This window comes from Cherax quadricarinatus, chromosome 56 (genome assembly GCF_038502225.1).
Source record: "Cherax quadricarinatus isolate ZL_2023a chromosome 56, ASM3850222v1, whole genome shotgun sequence".
Taxonomy (NCBI): domain Eukaryota; kingdom Metazoa; phylum Arthropoda; class Malacostraca; order Decapoda; family Parastacidae; genus Cherax; species Cherax quadricarinatus.
This window is the reverse complement of record NC_091347.1, coordinates 2295837-2314015: the sequence shown is the minus strand read 5'-3', so window position 1 is coordinate 2314015 and position 18179 is coordinate 2295837. Positions and strand designations below refer to the sequence as shown.

General features: G+C 40.1%; 1 protein-coding gene across 1 annotated transcript in view; it reads left to right on the top strand.

The window, feature by feature from the left end:
- Positions 1-9355, top strand: part of Scsalpha1 (Succinyl-coenzyme A synthetase alpha subunit 1) — a 36198-nt gene extending 26843 nt beyond the window's left edge. The window contains exons 5-7 of the mRNA XM_053793908.2: positions 1861-1950; positions 6743-6877; positions 8679-9355. Of these exons, the coding sequence (XP_053649883.1) occupies positions 1861-1950; positions 6743-6877; positions 8679-8762 (309 nt within the window). The 3' untranslated portion in view covers positions 8763-9355. The remainder of the gene's footprint in view (positions 1-1860; positions 1951-6742; positions 6878-8678) is intronic.
- Positions 9356-18179: the final 8824 nt, after the last annotated feature.

Below are 18179 nucleotides of genomic sequence, written 5' to 3'. Positions count from 1 at the left end.
AACAGCATTTAGTAACTTACCACCTATTCCATATACTTGCAACATCTGCCACATTGCTCCTCTATCCACTCTATCATATGCCTTTTCTAAATCCATAAATGCAATAAAAACTTCCCTACCTTTATCTAAATACTGTTCACATATATGCTTCAATGTAAACACTTGATCTACACATCCCCTACCCACTCTGAAGCCTCCCTGCTCATCCGCAATCCTACATTCTGTCTTACCTCTAATTCTTTCAATTATAACCCTACCGTATACTTTTCCTGGTATACTCAGTAAACTTATTCCTCTATAATTTTTACAATCTCTTTTGTCCCCTTTCCCTTTATATAAAGGGACTATACATGCTCTCCGCCAATCCCTAGGTACCTTCCCCTCTTTCATACATTTATTAAACAAAAGTACCAACCACTCCAACACTATATCCCCCCCTGCTTTTAACATTTCTGTCATGATCCCATCAGTTCCAGCTGCTTTACCCCCTTTCATTCTACGTAATGCCTCACGTACCTCCACCACACTTACATTCTGCTCTTCTTCACTCCTAAAAGATGGTATACCTCCCTGGCCAGTGCATGAAATTACCGCCTCCCTTTCTTCCTCAACATTTAAAAGTTCCTCAAAATATTCTCGCCATCTACCTAATACCTCCCTTTCCCCATCTACTAATTCCCCTACTCTGTTTTTAACGGACAAATCCATATTTTCCCTAGGCTTTCTTAACTTGTTTAACTCACTCCAAAATTTTTTCTTATTTTCATTAAAATTTCTTGACAGTGCCTCTCCCACTCTATCATCTGCTCTCCTTTTGCACTCTCTCACCACTCTCTTCACCTTTCTTTTACTCTCCATATACTCTGCTCTTCTTATAACACTTCTGCTTTGTAAAAACCTCTCATAAGCTACCTTTTTCTCTTTTATCACACCCTTTACTTCATCATTCCACCAGTCACTCCTCTTTCCTCCTGCCCCCACCCTCCTATAACCACAAACTTCTGCCCCACATTCTAATACTGCATTTTTAAAACTATTCCAACCCTCTTCAACCCCCCCACTACTCATCTTTGCACTAGCCCACCTTTCTGCCAATAGTCGCTTATATCTCACCCGAACTTCCTCCTCCCTTAGTTTATACACTTTCACCTCCCTCTTACTTGTTGTTGCCACCTTCCTCTTTTCCCATCTACCTCTTACTCTAACTGTAGCTACAACTAAATAATGATCCGATATATCAGTTGCCCACCATCAGTTGTTCCACCATTGATGAACTACTTGATATCATTGAGGATCCTGCGACGAACCCCACCTACTTGTTTAAACTACACCATTTCTCAAGACCGAAGTTCACCTCTCTCCAATCTGGGACAGTAATTTAACAAGCCTCCCGCCAACCCTTCACTGTCCAGATCATCCTGATGGCTGCCTTCTGGACCTTCCCTGACTCTTCTGCCGCCGCCTTCACCATCCCCTCCTTGAGAGCCAAGTACTGACGTCCTTCATCCCTCCTGTGTATTCATCCCTCCTCATTCAAGCCTGCAGTACATTTGTACCACATGCACCAAAGTGGTTGGACCACTTGCCTTTCTTCTCCTCCCTCCCATCCTTTTCCAGTATTTCCATCCTTCTTCCTTCCAATCTTACGACAGCTCTGGTTGTCTTCCAGATTGAGATGGGCAGGACAGTAGTACCTCCCTGAGTGGTTGCTGTCTATACACAACCTACTACTTGAATCCCTTTACAAAATATTACCCTGCTCACACTCCAACAGCTCATCAGGTCCCAAAAACCATTAGTCTCCATTTACCTCTATCTAGCATGTTCACGCATACATATGCCTTTTATTTTAATTTGCAGTGCCCAGACACAAAAGGAATAATTCTGATTGGAGAAATTGGTGGTGGTGCTGAGGAAGCTGCTGCAGAGTACTTAAAACAACACAATTCTGTAAGTTTTGTTTGCATTGTTTCTCTTCAAAATTTGATCACCCTGAAACCAGAGTGCAGTTTTTTAATTAAATGCTTGAGAAAGATCCTGGAAATCTAATGTTTGTTTCTACCTTTGTTTGTAAACATATTTGCATTGTGTGAAATTTTTTTTATATTTTAGTTGCTGTTTGACAAGTAGACAAACAATAGTCATTAAATACAGTGGTACCTTGACTTACGAGTTTAATTCTTTCCGTGACCTAGCTCGTAACTCAATTTGCTCATACAGTATATCAAATAAATTTTCCTCATTGAACTTAATTGAAATGCCATTAATCTGCTCCTGTGGAATTCCTGGCTCTCAGGAGGCAGGAGAAAATACCTCAATATAATGCTAATATCAACTCTAAGACTTATTTCTCTATCACAATTGATCTAATATGACATAATAAACAATATAAATAACATAGAAACTTGATGTATATAGTCTAGAATGAATAAAATATGTCATGTGACGATTGGTGGAAGCCACTCCTGAGGTAGTTTAGTTTTTTTTTTTTTTAGTTTAATATATTTATTATGCACCCCATACCCATCCTGTGGGCGGTAGTCAAAAGATTACAGAGGTACATAATTGGTCCAGGGACTGGACTCCAAAGTTTTGATAGCTGAGCAAGTTACAAAGGTAATGAACTAGATCTGGTCATAATCATGACCAAGTTACAAAGGTAGGAGCTCCAGGTTGAGCTGGTCACACTCATGAATAATTGCAAAGGTAATGAATCATAAACACATTAATCATGAGAATTTACAAAGGTAATGAGCTCCAGGTAGAGCTGGTCACAATCATGACCAAGTTACAAAGGTAATGAATGATAAACACGTTATGACATGATTACAATCATAGACAAATTACAGAGTAATGAGCAGTTAACAAACATAGTAGGGAATTCATCCATTGCCCCAACAACAGATGTTGCTAGGTGCCTGTCTCTCCTCGGTAGACAGCCATTGGAAACAGCGGCAAGTTGCCCAGGGATCTGCTGTTTGCACGAGCACCATCGACCCTCCCCAAGAGGTCCAAGAAGCCAGTGACTCCGTTAGCAGCCCGATGGAGAGCTGTCCTAGGGACATGTCAGCGTCCTGGTGGACACCAAGTTGATTGAAGATCCCAGGCCCTCGTGTGCACGGATGTTGAAGCTTGAGGAACTGAGTACACACTGCCTGTGGCACACCTGGCAGCTGCCTCGCGGTCGAACTCCACGATGCTGTCCCTGTAGTGGAAGTTCCTGTGAGCCCGGCACTCCCTGCAGTGTCATCGCGGGTTAGGGGAGAAGTACCCTCTACAGATGGGGTGGCGCTGGGAGTTGGGTGGGTGAGGCGGAGGAGACGCGCAGGGGTGAGGCGTTATGAGAGGGTCACTGTTTACTACACACGCCCTCCCCCTCCCCCCCAGCGGAGAGGGGGGGAGGCGCTGACTGGTCCTGACTCTACGACACCAAACCCTCTAAAACTGCACAACACTTCATCTATTTACGCTGAAACGATGCACTGGGATGTCCGTTCGCTGCTCTGGTATCTTCTCAAAGCATTCACACTGAGTTCTGTTAAGTAGGGACCTGGTCAGCCTCTTTGACCAGGAGCTATCCTTGAAAATCCCGCAGCTAGCCCGCTACACAACCTGCCGCGTCGGCCATGCCAACAGCTGTGTGCAGGGTAAAAATAATTATCGCTCTGACCATATCTTCCCATTCTTGCCCTTTTGAGGTCTTATTATAAGAGAAAATGGAGTATTTGTGAGGCTGACTGCACTGAATCACTAGTTTCATAAGGAAAACACTGAAACAGAAGTGATTTTTTCATGTTTTTCTATGATTTTATGCTTTAATTCAATGGACATCATCATCCTCCTCTTCTCAGCACTGTCTTTGCACTTATAGTACTTTCTTAGGACCCATGGTTAGAAAAAACAAATTTGGCATAATAACTGCACAGAAAGCACAAAACGCTGGGATGCTAGGCGGATGTTGTGGCGTTCGCTGTGCCAACTAGTGGCGGCATATCTGAAACTCGCTCATAACTTGGATTTTGGCTCTCGGCTCAAAGCAAAAAATTGACCAAGCAACTGCTCATAACTCGGAAAACTCATAAGTTGGGGCACTCGTAAGTCAAGGTACCACTGTATGTATATTATGCAAGTGATATGGCTGTATTAAATATTAGTTTGGAGATTCCAATTATTTCTTCATTGTTAAGACTGATGCCATGTTGGTTTTCTGGCTATAACATTGCTTTGTATTGGGCATTATTTCTAGTATTTACAGTTCATAGTCTCACACCTTAAATAAAATCACTAACTAATCCTTAACTGGATCTTTCACTTTAAATTTTGTTTTGTACTATATATATATATAAAACATTACACATACAACCTGCATGTAGGTGACTGGAACTTATGACAGTTTCAGTCTGACTTGTACCATTAATTAGTCACACAGAGAAGCACAAAGACAAGGGAGCCAGAATATATACGAGGGAGGTGAGGAATGGGTGTGGTAGAACTGGAGGAGGAAGTAGTAATAATGTAATACACCTACCATCCGACTTACGACCGAGTTTGGTTCCGCGAAACCGGTCGTGAGTCGAAATGGACGTAAGTCGAACTTTACTACTGAATATCAACATAACATTTTTGTAATGACTTTATTTTATTGTTTTATTTTGGTATTTCATGTTTTACTTTACTTTTTATGCTGTTAGTACTGTATTTTATACTGTAAGGTTTAGGATAAACACTGTGTACAACACAAACACTTGTTTATTTCCCAGAAATTTGGCATAAAAAACACAGTCGTAAGTCGAGTCGTCGTATGTCGAGCAGGTCGTAAGTCGGATGGTAGGTGTATTAGTAGTGCAGCAGTGTTAAAAGTGTCAATAAGTACATTGTAGTGGTGGTGAAAAAGGAGGCACAGAGTGGAGTGTTAGCGAGGGAACAGTAGTAATAATGGAGGTAGCCTAAGGAACATTAGAACAGAGGAACTCTGCAGGAGAGCTAATGCCCCACGAGGGTATGACAAAATCCCTGCGGGACAAAATCCACCTAGGCAGGAGACAGGAAAGGCAATGAGAATATAAGAAAGGTGAATGGATAAGGAGAGGAGGGGTTAAAGATCAGGTCAAGTCACAAGTATTCTGTAGTAGCTTGGACTGAAATGTCATAAGTTTCATTGTAGAATTATACACACTCGTGTGTGTAATTTTATGATGATTGTACATACTAGTACTTAACAATGAGAAAGTATAAACACTAAACAATGCAGTGAGGCTGACAGTAAGAAAAGTATTGTATGCAGTGAATGTCAGGTGCTGTTCTGTCTTCCTCTCTTAGGTTTTTTAGAATACTTGCTGTTGTCACTGGCTTCAGCTTCCAAGAAAAATGTGTGATGTAGCAATATCAGTCTTCAACACTAGTTATGGCTTAAATTAATGATTTTTCTTATTAACCCTTAAATTTCCAAGAGTCTTAAAATAAAAGTGCTTCCAGTACCAGCAGTTTTGAAAAAAAAAAAAATTTCAAAACTACAAAAAAAAAAAAAATTCTTAGAATTTAGAAGTGTAGTGAGAGGGACATCCGAGTAGTACTTATGTAGATTTGAAAGTGACAGTGATCATATTATGACAACATATGTGCTTGTTGCATGAAGGAAATTGCTGTTTTAAATTTGTTTACAATTATTTTATATTTATGCTTTATGGTTCATATATTTTATGCCTATCTATGTTTTTCATATATCACAATCATTTTGGAGGCACTAGAATTTATGCATAAATATATTTTTCCTGGTTGGTGTAAATATACATAATTGGCAGTTAAGGGTTAATAAAAATTCAATACTACTACACATCTGAATTACTTGTCCAACTTTCATTTATGATGAGGAGAGGTGCATATCCTAATTGCATGTTCTCAAGTAACCTTCAATACCTCCACCATTATTATTTATTATATTATTAATTCTTTATTTTATTTATCTTTGGCATGTATTTGATATAGGTATGGTGGTTTCATAGTGATATAATTTAGTAAAAAAATGTGGATTTGGGAATGTAGCACTGTTTTTTTCCATATTCATTACATTTTAAAAAAAAATTATTAATCTTTCATAGTTTCAGGAATATGACACCTGTGTTAAAGTTGTACTGTAGTTCCAAGTGATAAAATACAAAACAGCTATTCTAAATAAGCACAGTGGCTCTGGTATTAAGTAACTGACATGTTTGTAAGCACTTGTAGCTTTCCCAGCAAATCACACCCAAAGTGTCAACTGCATGTAGTTACCATGGATTCAGGTATTAGAATATGCTTTGTTGATTTTATATTGCAACATTTTGTGCATTTATGAGTAATCATGTAATTAATTTCTGCAGGAAGTCAAACATGCAGATTTTAAGAGTGTAGGCAAGAGAATTGATGTAGTTAGAAGAAAAAGGATATCAAGCCATAAAGAAAGGGTAGTACCATGTACAGTAATTACTGTATATTCCATGAATAACACAGCTTACAAGCTACTAAAATTTAAACAGTGAAAAGGTTGTCACATTGATGATATGTTAGGGTAAAGCACTCAAACTTTTATTTCATGTACCCAGAAATGTAATACACATTGTTGCCCTCTCTCCCTCAGTTATCGCTCGCTATCTATAAACTTTCTGCATGTTTTCAACAGAAAAATATTTGGCATTTTAGAGTGCCAGTATTCAATGTGTGTTGTGCTCTTATACATGTAGTACAATAATTAATTGTCTTTAAGGGACCAGATGCCAAACCAGTAGTGTCATTCATTGCTGGGTTAACAGCACCCCCTGGTCGTCGCATGGGACATGCTGGTGCCATCATTTCTGGTGGGAAGGGTGGAGCCATTGATAAGATTAAAGCCCTGGAATGTGTAAGTTGAAAAGCTTTTCGTTGTTACACTTCAAAATGCTGTTCTCACTACCTGATCATTTTTATGGTTTAGCTAGTTTTTGCCCAAGTTGTTCTTTAGTCCTTATAAACACTATGTTTTGGATACAAATAAAACATTTCTGCTACTTTATGTCCAATTTCAAGTTACTTTTGGTCCTGAAACTAACCAAAATAATCTCTTTCAGTAGTATGTTTCCCATTCTATCAATGATACCAAGAAATGCCCAATAAGACCATAAAACCGTCATTAAAAATGCCTGTTACTTTTTTGAACCAGACACAAGGTCAGAGTTTTGCTTTTCCCATCATGCACTGTGGGGGGCAGGATTTTTTTTATACTGTGCACACTCAGAGCACAGACTCATTCTCTCATATCTAGGTCAAAATTTACTGCTTACAGCTTATTGGAGTGAGTTGAGCTCATAATGTTGAAATACGTAAGGGACCCTGGCTTCAGTCATGTACGCAGTTGTACATGATGTCCACTGCCAGGGTTAATGTACACAACCCCATACCTTTCCTAAAGCCTCCTTATTCATCTGCAATCCTGCTCTCCGTCTTACTCTTAATTCTTTCAATAATAACTCTACCATACACTTTACCAGGTATACTCAACAGGCTTCTTCTTTCAACAAACTGGCTGTATCCCACTGAAGCAGGGTGGCCCATAAAGAAAAACAAAGGTTTATCTTTTTAACTTTAGTAAGGTATACAGGAGAAGGGGTTACTAGCCCCTTGCTCCTGGCATTTTAGTCACCTCTTACGACACACATGGCTTACAGAGGAAGAATTCTGTTCCATTTCCCCATGGAGATAAGAGGAAATAAACAAGAACTAGTAAGAAAATAGAAGAAAACCAAGAGGGGTGTGTGTATATATATGCTTGTATATATGCATGTGTGGTGTGACCTAAGTGTAAGGAGAAGTAGCAAGATGTACCTGAAATCTTGCATGTTTATAAGACAGAAAAAAAAGACACCAGCAATCCTACCATCATGTAAAACAATTACAGGCTTTTGTTGTACACTCACTTGGCAGGATGGTAGTACCTCCCTGGGCGGTTGCTGTCGACCAACTTACTACTACCTAGCACTCAACAGGTTTATTCCCCTATAATTTTTATTCTCTCTCTCTCTCTCTTGTCCCCTTTGCCTTTATACAAAGGAACTATGCATGCTCTCTGCCAATCCCTAGGTACCTTACCCCTTTTCCATACATTTATTAAATAAAAGCACCAACCACTCCAAAACTATATCCCTACCTGCTTTTAACATTTCTGTCTATTCCATCAATCCCAGCTGCTTTACCTCTTTCATTCTACCCGCTGCCTCATGCATCTCCCCCACACTCACAACTGCTTTTCCTCACTCCTCCAAGATGTTATACCTCCTTGCCCAATTCATGAAATCATAGCTTTCCTCTCTTCAACATTTAACAGTGTCTCAAAATATTCTCTCCATCTTTCCTATACCTCTAACTCTCCATCTAATAACTCTCCTCACCTATTTTAAACTGTCAAATCCACTCATTCCCTAGGCTTTTTATAACTTATTAATCTCGCTTCAAAACTTTTTTATTCTCAACACAATTTGTTGATAGCACAAACTTCTGCTTGAACACACTAACGCTACATTCTTGAATCTACTCCATGCCTCTTCAACCTCATTGCCTATACTCTTACTAGCCCATTGGTCTTGGGACTCGAAGGATATCAAGGGTGCAAAATAAATGGAAAAAATGTCTATCAAGTAATATAGCATATTTTCTTTATCTTATTACAGGCTGGTGTTGTTGTATCCAGGAGTCCTGCACAAATGGGTAACATGTTGTTAGAAGAAATGAAACGGTTAGGGTTGACTGCATAAGGCGTAAGTGCTGACGTGACTTGACGTGTTCTCATTAATATGTCTTAATAAATTCTTGAAAAGTTGAGAAATAATTATTTAGAGGTTATTGTTTCATGCTCGTGTTCTTGATTCTTGCAGTCAAGAATTAGCGACTACATGTAAAAATGGCTACTTTTCTTATCAAGACTGTGTCCAATAGTTGGACTTTTTGCTTGGGTTTGTCATAAATTTAGAACCAGTGACTATAATAAATTGTGTAACTGTACTGTTGAATGTTTGCCTGTTAAGCTGGAAAAATACATGGTTAATATTATTTCTGTAACTTATTACAGTGCACTACATATAGGTATAACTAAATGCTAATCCAGAGATTTTTTAATTAAAAACTATATGAGGTATCTTTTCTTGTAAAATCCTTTTAAATTTATTTAAATTTTGCTAGAAATCTCAAATTCTGTAAAAATCATTATTCATCTTTATTACTCATGTTTATTGTGTACATGTTGCTACCTAATATAAAAGTGTAAATACTGTATGTCTAAAGGTTTTTATTGGAAAATGTACTTTATTCTGTTTTAAATAGTTTTAAGAAATAAAGTACATGTTCTTATGATGATTTTTTACTAATCAAAATACTCAGGTTGAATTGCTCTTGATTCTGCTTCTATTACTGATATGAAAAACCATTTCTTAACATACAGTATCATTGCTTATTTTACTTGTTAAATTCCTTAATTTTTTTTATTCATCATTTCTGTGCTAATCCATATTTTCACAGGGTAGGGTTCTTTTTAATAACATGCTCCAATGTAGTAAAATTTTCTTAAATTGTAAAATCTAAACTAGTTGAATTTGGTGTACAGAGTTCAAAATATTTTAATTCTTGCACCCTTCTAGGGAGGTGCCTTAATGCCAGTGAAGGGCTCTTTTTTCAAAGAATTGAAATACCCTTCCTTTTCTTGGATCAAATCTGATTGCTTTGCATTCCCAAGGCACTTTGATCCCCATGAAATTGCAAAAAAATACATCTCTTGGGCAGTTGCCTTTTCTTCATGGAAGAATTACATGCTTTAATGCCTTAGTTCTACTGGCAAAAATTACTCATGTCTGGGAAGAAATTGCTTAGAATACTTTAAAGGTTGCTCCCAGCCTGGTTGATCAGACTGATCCACTGCGAGGCCTGGTCATGGACTGGGCCGCGGGAGTGTTGACCCCCGAAACACTCTCCAGGTATGTATTTGCAGTATACAAAAATGCATATACTGTACAGGGTACTCCACTTCTTTTCTTTGAGTAGAAGTTGGAGTGTGAGCATAACTTTTATGAAGGGAAACTGGTTAGTCAGGCTGAAGTCCTGGAAGTGAACAGAGCAGTGCCTGCACTCTGAAGGAGGGGTGGTTGTTGTAGTCAGAGGGTAATTGAATTTCTGGAAAGTGGGCAATTAAATAAACAGTGATGAATGCATTTTCTTGTTTGGATCACACTGCCTTGGCAGGAGACAACCAGCGAGGCTTAAAAAAAAATGCATACCCAGGAAAAGACTTGCCTCAATGAGATCACACTTTATCTTAAGAAGCAACATGATAGCTTATCATCAACTGTTCTCTGTATGTAACAAATGCCTTGATATGCAGTTACTGTACTATTGGACATTTGAGTCATATCCTGTTTTAGATTATGAAAATATTTGCTTTTTTAAAAGCACTTAATAATGGTATCAGCGTATAATAATGATGGTATTATAATCGAAATACAGAACAGTTACTAATTAGCAAAAAATGAAGCTATTCAAGTAATTTCTATGCTTGCTGAATTCCTGTGCAGGGTCTGTCAAGCTCATACAGTTGCTGTATGACCCTTAAGGGTTTAGCACTACCCATAATGTGAAATTCACAGTAATATTTTCATTAATTACAAATTTAAATGACATCTAGGGTAAAAATACTTGACAGCTGTATTAAAAAGAAAAAATTATTTTACTTTTTTTGTGGCATAATACACATCAACATGTGTATTATGAAACTGGACACTATAATAGATAAATGTACTCACATGCAACTTGCAAAATGTTGTAATAATTACTATGTTAAGTAAAAGTACACAAGTAATGTCACTAGTTGCACATGCATCCTTTTACTTACCCCAACGCACTAAAGTTGCATATGTTATCTGTGGAGACAAAAAAAAGAAAAATGAAATCCATGGAGGCAAAGAAGGGAATGTATGAGAGTATAGTGGTACCAACACTCTTACATGGGTGTGAAACTTGGGTTGTAAATGCTGCAGCGAGGAGGCAGCTGGAGGCAGTGGAGATGTGTCTAAGGGCAATAAATGGTGTAAATATTATGCAGAGAATTCGTAGTGTGGAAATTAGGTGGTGGTGTTGAGTTATTAAAAGTATGTCAGAGGGCTGAGGAGGGGTTGTTGAGGTGGTTTGGTAATTTAGAGAGGATGGAGCAAAATAGGATAGCTTGGAAAGGATGAAGGGGGTAAAAGAAGTTTTGTGTGCAAGAGGCTTGGACATGTAGCAAGCATGTGTATCTTATATAGGAGTGGAGACAAATGGTTTTTGGGACCTGACAAGCTGTTGGAGTGTGAACAGGGTAATATTTTGTGGAGGGATTTGGGAATCCAGTTACCCGGACTTGAGTCCTGGAGGTGGGAAGTACAATGCCTGAACTTTAAAGGAGGGGGTTTGAGATATTTGCTTTTTGGAGTGACATCTGAACTGTTATATCTGCATGCCTCTGCAAATGACAGTGATTATGTGTGAATGGTGAAAGTGTTTCTTTTTTGGGTCACCCTGTCTCAGTGGGAGATGGCTGGCATGTTGACAAAAAAAAAAAAAAAATCTCAAATTAATGAGATTTTCTTCAAGAAAGTCAGGAAGAGAACCTCATTTAGTTGCAAATGTTAATAGGATACATGCAACTAATAAGAAAGCCCATGTGTCCTTTTACTTAACATACTGTAGGCAATTCTTAACATCATTACAAGTTGCAACTTGCAATAATGTTGGGGATGAAATACCTTGATGCTGGTGAAGGGCTCTGTCCAAAAAATTAAGCTACTCTCATCTTTCTTGGAACAAACCTGCCCCTTTGAGGGAAATTCCTTGATGCCAGTGATGGATTCTTGATAAAAGGATGTGGGCCTATTCTTCCCTTTGTTAGAACTCGATTGCCTTCCATTTCCCCATTTGCTTTATGACCTCTTTTCCATTGATTAATTACTATATTAAAATAGATGACCACCGATTCCCATGGGGTATTGTGATTACTACTGGTTTAGTGCTTCCATGTCTTTATAATTAAGTTGCAGTGCTGTATAACCCTTGTGGGTTTAGCACTTAGTTTTGATAAAGTTGCTGGAAACTTTAAGAGAGAGTGAGCTACGTCTCTGCCAAATCTAGTCGCCACCCCCCATCCATTGTATATCAACGCATGCAAGAAGTCCAGTAGCTGTACTATGGAGTGGGTTTCATGCTTAGTTTTGAATATAATGTACAGTGGAACCTCAGTTTTCGTCACTAATTCGTTCCAGAAAGTCTGACGAAAACCAAATTCAACGAAAACTGAAGCAATATTTCCCACAAGAAAACGTAAATCCAATTAATGTTCCAGACACCCAAAAATATTAACAAAAAACACATTTATAGAGAATAACTATAGTTTTACATACAGAAAATAATGAGAAATAAATATTAAGAACCAATGAAATGGGTAAATGAACATTTAATATCACTTTTACCTTTATTGAAGAGACCTGTTGGCGTATGGAAGACATGAGGGAGAGGGAGGAGAAGTTATTGGTTGGAAGGGAAATCCCCCTCCATAAGGACTTCAGGTATCGAGTTCGTATCCTGGGACATTCTCCCCTCTCTCTTCCTCCTCTGAAGCAATTTCCTCAGCTGTGGTCTGTTGCTGTTCCAGTTGAAGGTGTTGCAGGTCTTCAGTGGTTAGCTCTTACACATCCTGGCCACTCACATCCAACCCCGTACTTTGCTAGTTCTTTCTTGAACTCTATTGTGTTTCTCACCTTCTTTATGAAAGGGCTGGCACTTGGAACCTTCTTTGGCCCCATGGTGGCTTATTTAGCAGTTGCACTCAGCAAGCACAAAAAACAATGGATTATGAAATTTTTCGGATGAACACTCAGTGTAATGCTCACTCAATGAGAAACAAAGCCAGATTGACTCAGAACACATGGGATGCTTTGTGTGGGCATGGGCAGGTGGACACACTTGGTACGACGGACCAACGAAAACCAAGGTGATGAACGAAAACTGGGACAAAATTTTGACGAAAAAAGTCGTCAAAAACCGAATTCAACGAAAACCAGGGCAAATAAAAATCGAGGTCCCGCTGTACTATGGAACCCTCAAGCACAGTAGCTGCTGCTCAAGAGACATAGGGAAGGACTGAGTTATAACTCCTAAAAGTGAGGTGCTTCACTGCCAGTGAAGAATTTTTGACTCAAAGTGTACCACTACTCCTCTTGGATTGAATTTGACTTGTGTACTGAATGACCCATAGGGTTTAGACCTTCACCTGATAACTCAATCCTCCCAAGCCCCTCAAGGTTAATGTCTTGATGTCATTGAGGCAAGTTGGGTGGGAGCTTGGTCTCGTCTAGCTGACCTATGGTTGTGAAGGGAATAGAGCACGCAGAATTTACCTCCAACATCTTTACCACTCTAACACGCTTACTTTATCTTCCCTCCTTGCTGACTGCCCCATCTTTGATACAGACTCCCTCTTTCACAGCAACAGATTTATTACACAACCTTTAATTATACTCCCTTGTGGCTTAGTGCTTCTTTTTGATTATAATAATAATAATTTAATTATACTTCCTTTAGCACTCCTCACTACCCTTACAAACTCTACCTCCACTGTACTCTCTACCCTTGCTATTTTCAAATCAAGACATTACACAGTTCACACACCCAACCCTCCAGCACTGTATGACCCTTGGTTATGATTATAATAATTGTGAAGGGATTCAGGGAAACTGGCTAGTCAGACATGACACCTGGAGGTGAGAAGTGCCTGCACTTTAAAGAAGTTTGCAATATTTGCTCTTTTGTGACATCTAAACTGTTGGATCTATGCACCTCTGGAGTGATAATGTGATGATGTTTCTATTTCAGGTCACCCTGCCTTGGTGGGAGATGGCCATCATTCAACACTTTCACCATCACTCACACATAATCACTGTCTTTGCAGAGGCGCTCAGATACGACAGTTTAGACATCCCTCCAAACTGCCAATATCCTAAACCCCTTCTTTAAAGTGCAGGCATTGTACTTCCCATTTCCAGGACTCAAGTCTGGCTAACTGGTTTCCCTGAATCCCTTCACAAAATATTATCCTGCTCACACTCCAACAGCTTGTCAGGTCCCAAAAACCATTCGTCTCCATCCACTCCTATCTAACACGCTCACGCATGCTTGCTAGAAGTCCAAGCCCCTTGCCCATATAACTTCCTTTACCCCCTCCCTCCAACCTTTTTTGGGATGACCCCTACTCCACCTTCCTTTCCCTACAGATTTATACACCTTCCAACTGTGACCCTTGTTTCTGTGTCCCATCTCTGGAACATCCTGTCACTGTCCACCTTATCTATTCCACGCAGTATTTTGTATGTCGTTATCATGTCTCCCCTAACCCTCCTGTCCTCCAGTGTCGTCAGGCCGATCTCCTTCAACCTTTCTTCGTAGGACATTCCCCTTAGCTCTGGAACTATCCTTGTTGCAAACCTTTGCACTGTCTCTAATTTCTTGACATGCTTTACCAAGCGTGTTTACCTGTGGGTTACAAATTGGTGCTGCATACTCCAGTATGGGGCTGACGTACACGGTGTACAGTGTCTTGAACAATTCCTTACTGAGGTATCAGAATGCTATTCTCAGGTTTGCCAGGCGCCCATATGCTGCAGCAGTTATCTAGTTGATGTGTGCTTCTGGAGACGTGCTTGGTATAATACTCACCCCAAGATCTTTCTCCTTGAGCGAGGTCTGCGGTCTTCTTTGCCCTTCCCTGATCTTCATGACTTTGCATTTGGCGGGATTAAAGTCAAAGAGCCAGTTGCTGGACCACACGTCCAGCCTGTCCAGGTCTCTTTGTAGTCCTGCCTGATCCTCGTCTGATTTAATTCTCATTAACTTATCTGCGAACAGGGACACTTCTGAGTCTATCTCTTCCATCATGTCATTCACATATACCAAAAATAGCACTGGTCCTAGGACTGACCCCTGTGGGACCCCGCTTGTCACAGGCGCCAACTGTGATACCTCATTACGTACCATGACTCGTTGCCTCCCTGTCAAGTATTCTCTGATCCATTGCAGTGCCCTTTCTGTTATATGTGCCTGATACTCTAGCTTCTGCATTAATCTCCTGTGGGGAACTGTGTCGAAGGCCTTCTTGCAGTCCAAGAAAATGCAGTCAACCCACCCCTCTCTCTCTCTCTCTCTCTTTCGTGTCTTCTGTTACTTTGTTATAAAACTCCATTTTTGCCTTCCGTAAATCCTTGCTGTTTGTCGTTTATAATCTTGTTCCGTTCAAGGTGCTCCACCACTCTCCTGATAATCTTCTCCATGACTTTGCATACTATACACGTCAGTGTATAGTGTGTGTGTGTGTGTATATGTGTACTCAATTGTGGTTGCAGGGGTTGATTCATAGCTCTTGGCCCCGTGTGTGTGTGTGTGTGTGTGTGTGTGTGTGTGTGTGTGTGTGTGTGTGTGTGTGTGTGTGTGTGTGTGTGTGTATGTATGTGTGTGTATGTGTGTGTGTACTCACCTAGTTGAGGTTACAGGGGTCGAGTGTGTGTGTACTCACATAATTGTGGTTGCAGGGGTCGAGACCCAGCTCCTGGCCCCGCCTCTTCACCGACCGCTACTAGGTCCTCTCTCCCCCTGCTCCATGAGCTTTATCATACCTCGTCTTAAAACCATGTATAGTTCCTGCCTCCACTACATCGCTTGCCAGACTATTCCACTTCCTAACTACTCTATGACTGAAGAAATACTTCCTAACATCGTGTGTGTGTGTGTGTAATGCGATTACAAATATGCAAAACTACAACAAAGCATATAGGAAATAATACCTGAGGGATATCATGTGCTTACACACACATCTTCAGAGGAATGTGCGTGTTTAACACACACACACACAAACACACACACACACACACACAAACACACACACACACACACACACACACACACACACACATATATATATATATAATTATATATATATATATATATATATATATATATATATATATATATATATATATATATATATATATATATATATATATATATATATAATGCAACCAATTTGCATATTGTGATATCACAATATGCAAAACAACCACTATGAAAAAGTAGTGAATATTCAAGTTGTTTCGTGAATTCTCACACTATCAAGGATGTCCTTGAAAAATGTGAGAAATCGCAAAAGCACTTTTGGATGTTCACTATTTTTTCACAGCGTTTGTTTTGTGTTTGTGTGTACTCACCCAGTTTTGGTTGCAGGGCTCGAGTTTCAGCTCCTGGCCCCGATGTGTGTGTGTGCGTGTTCACCTAATTGCTTACCTAATTATGTCCCCTTTATCCCTCCTGTCCTCTAGTGTCGTCAGATTGATTTCCCTTAACCTTTCCTGGCAGGACAAGCCCCTTAGCTCTGGGACTAGTCTTGTTGCAAACCTTAGCAGTTACTCTAATTTCTTGACGTGCTTGTATACTCCAACCCCTCAAGGAAGGTTCCTTGATGTTGGTGAGGGGCTCTTGATTTAGGGAATTGGATCTGTGCTCCAGTTCCCCGAATTAAGCCTGAATGCCTTCCACATCCCCCCCAGGCGCTGTATAATCCTCCGGGTTTAGCGCTTCCCCTTGATTATAATAATAATAATAATGTATACTCCAACATGGGCTTGCAGCGCTGTATAGTCCTTGTGGCTTAGCGCTTCTTTTTTGATTATAATAATAATAATCCAACATGGGCTTGACGTTCTCGGTATACAGTCTTGAATGATTTCCTTATTGAGGTGTTGGAACGCTATTCTTAGGTTTGCCAGGCGCCAATATGCTGCAGCAGTTATTTGGTTGATGTGCGCCTCAGTAGATGTGCTCGGTACTATACTCATCTCAATATCCTTTTGAGTGAGGTTTGCAGTTTTTGGCCCTCTAACCTGTACTCTTTCTGCGGTATTTGCCCTTCCATAATCTTCATGACTGCACTTGCCGGGGTTAAACTCCAGGATCCAGTTACTCGAATAGGCTTGCAACCTGTCTTTTTGTAGTCCTGCCTGATCCTCATCCAATTGAATTCTCATTAGCTTCACATCGTCTACAAACAGGGACACTTGTGAGTCTACTTTCATTATGTCAGTCACATATACCAGAAACAGCACCTCGCGAGTGTGTGTGTGTACTCACCTATTTGTGGTTGCAGGGGTCGATACAGCTCCTGGCCCCGCCTCTTCACTGACCTATACTAGGTCCTCTCTCTCCCTGCTCCATGAGCTTTATCATACCTCGTCTTAAAACTATGTATGGCTCCCGCCTCCACTGTATCACTTGCCTTCACATGTGTGTGAGTACTCACCTAGTTGTGGTTGCAGGGGTCACGTCATAGTTCCTGGCCCCGCCTCTTCACTGTGTGTGTGTGTGTGTGTGTGTGTGTGTGTGTGTGTGTGTGTGTGTGTGTGTGTGTGTGTTATAACCTTTGGATCCCTCGTACTAGCAGTAGTAATTTGTTAGTAGTAGGTTGGTAGACAGCAACCACCCAGGGAGGTACTACCGTCCTGCCAAGTGTGTGAAAAGGAAACCTGTAATTGTTTTACATGATGGTAGGATTGTTGTTGTCTTTTTTCCTGTCTCATAAACATACAAGATTTCAGGTACGTCTTGCTACTTCTACTTACACTTAGAGACAGGCGCTCCCTTTACAGGCGACGGAAAAGAATAACAGAGCGGCTAAAAGAGGTCAATATATCTGAAATGCATAGGGAGTCACTGGTCAGAGAAATAGCAAGCATCGAACTTAAGCTAAAGGAATCTTATAGGAGTCAGGAATCGCGGGAAGAACTAAAAGCCATAAATGAAATCGAAAGAAACCCAAAGTATTTCTTCTCCTATGCCAAATCAAAGTCGAGAACAACGTCCAGTATTGGGCCCCTACTTAAACAAGATGGGTCCTACACAGATGACAGCAAGGAAATGAGTGAGCTACTCAAGTCCCAATATGACTCAGTTTTTAGCAAGCCGCTAACCAGACTGAGAGTCGAAGATCAAAATGAATTTTTTATGAGAGAGCCACAAAATTTGGTTAACACAAGCCTATCCGATGTTATCCTGACGCCAAATGACTTCGAACAGGCGATAAGTGACATGCCCATGCACTCTGCCCCAGGGCCAGA